Below are 2692 nucleotides of genomic sequence, written 5' to 3'. Positions count from 1 at the left end.
TATCCAAAGGCAAGGGCAAGGGTAAGCTCTGTCAGGGAGGCACCTCTAACATAAGCAGATGTCCTATGCTACATGTACATGTATAAACTAGTACCACGATGGTCATAGGGACACATATTATCATCCTTATGCAGCGTCAAGAAATACCACACAGCATGACACGGGTAGAGTGGGCTTTGTTCTATCCAGGAAGTGATATAAATTCGCCGCCGCTCAAAGGGCGAATCAGCGGTGCGCATCGAATAAATATCGACCAATGGAAATTTGGCGACGAACAATGCGCCCGCAGAGTCCGATAAAATCATAAATATGCAAATTTAACTGAACGCTGGGTGGCAGCGGAGTCTAATTTACATATACCGCCAATTCCAAACTCGGGCGCTGCCTTATAAATATCCGCGGCAACCAGTTGGCAGCACAGATTCGTTTCTGACTGCAAAGTGAACAATCATGCCACCCAAAGCGCAAGCTGCTGGAAAGAAGGGCTCCAAGAAGGCCAAGGCCCCCAGGCCTAGCGGAGACAAGAAGAGACGCAGGAGGCGAAAGGAAAGCTACGGCATCTACATCTACAAGGTGCTGAAGCAGGTCCACCCCGACACTGGTATCTCTAGCCGTGCCATGTCCATCATGAACAGCTTCGTCAACGATGTCTTCGAGCGCATCGCTGCCGAGGCTTCCCGCCTTGCCCACTACAACAAGAAGTCGACCATCACTAGCCGTGAGGTCCAGACTGCTGTCCGCCTCCTCCTCCCCGGTGAGCTGGCCAAGCACGCTGTGTCCGAGGGCACCAAGGCCGTCACCAAGTACACCACCTCCAAGTAAATTGACTTCTGTCGATTTCTTGGATACCAACGGCTCTTTTTAGAGCCACCACATATTCCAGAAAGAAATCTCTTGCATTACTTCCATTTAAAGTTGTTCGATATTAACAAGTTTTAAACGTTTTCCAGTCCATTTTCTTTATGCGCCATTTTTAACGGCCATGATTTTAACTTTTTAAAATTTCTATAAAACAACATTTTAACTTTTTCGAATTCAAGTTCAATGTTGAAATACTTAATTGCTTTATGCAAAAGTTCTCACACTAAATCAAATCTAACTTATGCAGTTCTGCAAGTCCATAGTTTAAAAATGTTTTGAACACATACCAAGTTCTAATTAAGAGACTCTGAAAGTTGACATACAAGATTCTTTTAACCCTTCTTGGGCAAAGGTCCTAAAACTGTAAAAGGAATATCTGTATTATCTACGTAGGCCTATATAAAAGTAACACTTTTTTTTCACAAACCCTGGTTACATTCATCAGACTTGCTCAATGTTCATTTCTGAGCAAGGGTAAATGAACATAGACCTGTGCGTACATCAATCATTCTGAGACCACAAGAACTACATGTATAATCATTTCAAAGAAAGATGCGTTTAACGCTACCATTACCACCACTCCACATTAAAACTAGATTATCAATATCCTTCAAATATCTTTCAGGAATAAATACAGAGTTGAGAATAAATTCTCAAAAAATTGTAAAATTAATGTTTTGATATAAAGATTTTGAGTTACATCTTCCCAATTAAGAATAAACTTCTCGCAAACCAGCACAAAGGATTATTCAACTGATCTTAATTCAGTTTTGTACAAATTGAGATCATGAATAGTATCCAACAGAGAAGTTAACCCCCATGCAGACAAGAAAAGGAAGAATGAATCCTTCCAAATGAGTCTTTTGTCACAAAAAAGTCTCTCATTTGACCCCTTTATTGTTGAACCAAGCCAAACACTCACTTTCAGATAAATTAATTTTATAACCACAACTAATTATCAACCACATTAAAAAAAAAAGGTTCAAAAGAGGTATTAGTACCATTCAATAAAACAGGTTGTATCAGCAATAGTATATGCTGACCTTGTGTTCCATGTTACCAATTTTGATGCCTTCTATATAATTATTTGGCTTTTTTTGAGCGTACTGAATGAAATCCCACGAAGAAAGGGGGAATATAGGGCACCTTTGAAAGATGCCTCTTTCCAATCTGATAAAGGGTGATAATATCAATTACTATGACATAACTTTGTCTGTCTCTATAGAATTACTTATAATCCAATCAATTAAACCTTAGTCAGGATATGTACAGTTGTATTTGCCAAAATTGAAACTGTCCTGGAAAAAAATTCGAGTGCATTGTGTTTGTCATGTAATGATAATCTTCATTGACAGAAAAATCAATGCAATTAAGAATAGAAATAGAAGAGATTTGATTTTATACTTTTGTTGAATACGTGCAAAAAAGCTTTGACAGAATGATACTGTACGTCAGAACTTTGTGGAACCGGAGATCGGTAGGGATTTCTCCTATCTCCTTCTTTAAAGGGATGGTACAGTATTGGTGAAGATGAGAATTGGGCTGTTAACTTTTTGCGAGATACCAAGAAAACACTTATAATATAGTACAGAGCATACCATTTTAAGAGGAATTCAAAGTTTATTTGATGAAAATCGGATTTGGAATGACTGAAACATCCAAAAACAAAGTAAAACAAAACGATCGTAATAAAGTGTGGGTCCCACACTTTCTTAGAATCGCTATTTTTTGGATATCTCAGCCATTTCAAAACCAATTTTCATCAAATAGACGTTGAATTCCTCATACAATTACATGCTCTTTCACAATTATTCATAGAGGTTTTTCATTA

General features: G+C 38.3%; 1 protein-coding gene across 1 annotated transcript; it reads left to right on the top strand.

The window, feature by feature from the left end:
• The first annotated feature begins 432 nt into the window (after positions 1 to 432).
• Positions 433 to 867, top strand: LOC139726268 (late histone H2B.L3-like). Its single transcript, XM_071637340.1, has one exon. It carries the CDS (start codon positions 451 to 453, stop codon positions 820 to 822), a length of 372 nt encoding a protein of 123 aa, XP_071493441.1. The 5' UTR covers positions 433 to 450; the 3' UTR covers positions 823 to 867.
• Positions 868 to 2692: the final 1825 nt, after the last annotated feature.

Source organism: Diadema antillarum, unplaced genomic scaffold (assembly GCF_040938485.1).
Source record: "Diadema antillarum isolate AM-2024a unplaced genomic scaffold, OU_Dant_1.0 scf00000017, whole genome shotgun sequence".
Lineage (NCBI taxonomy): Eukaryota > Metazoa > Echinodermata > Echinoidea > Diadematoida > Diadematidae > Diadema > Diadema antillarum.
Note: the sequence above shows the minus strand (reverse complement) of the source record. Positions and strands in the feature narration are given on the sequence as shown.

Coding starts and splice junctions, on each gene's coding strand:
- LOC139726268 (XM_071637340.1), top strand. CDS start 451: ATGCCACCCAAAGCGCAAGCTGCTGGAAAGAAGGGCTCCAAGAAGGCC.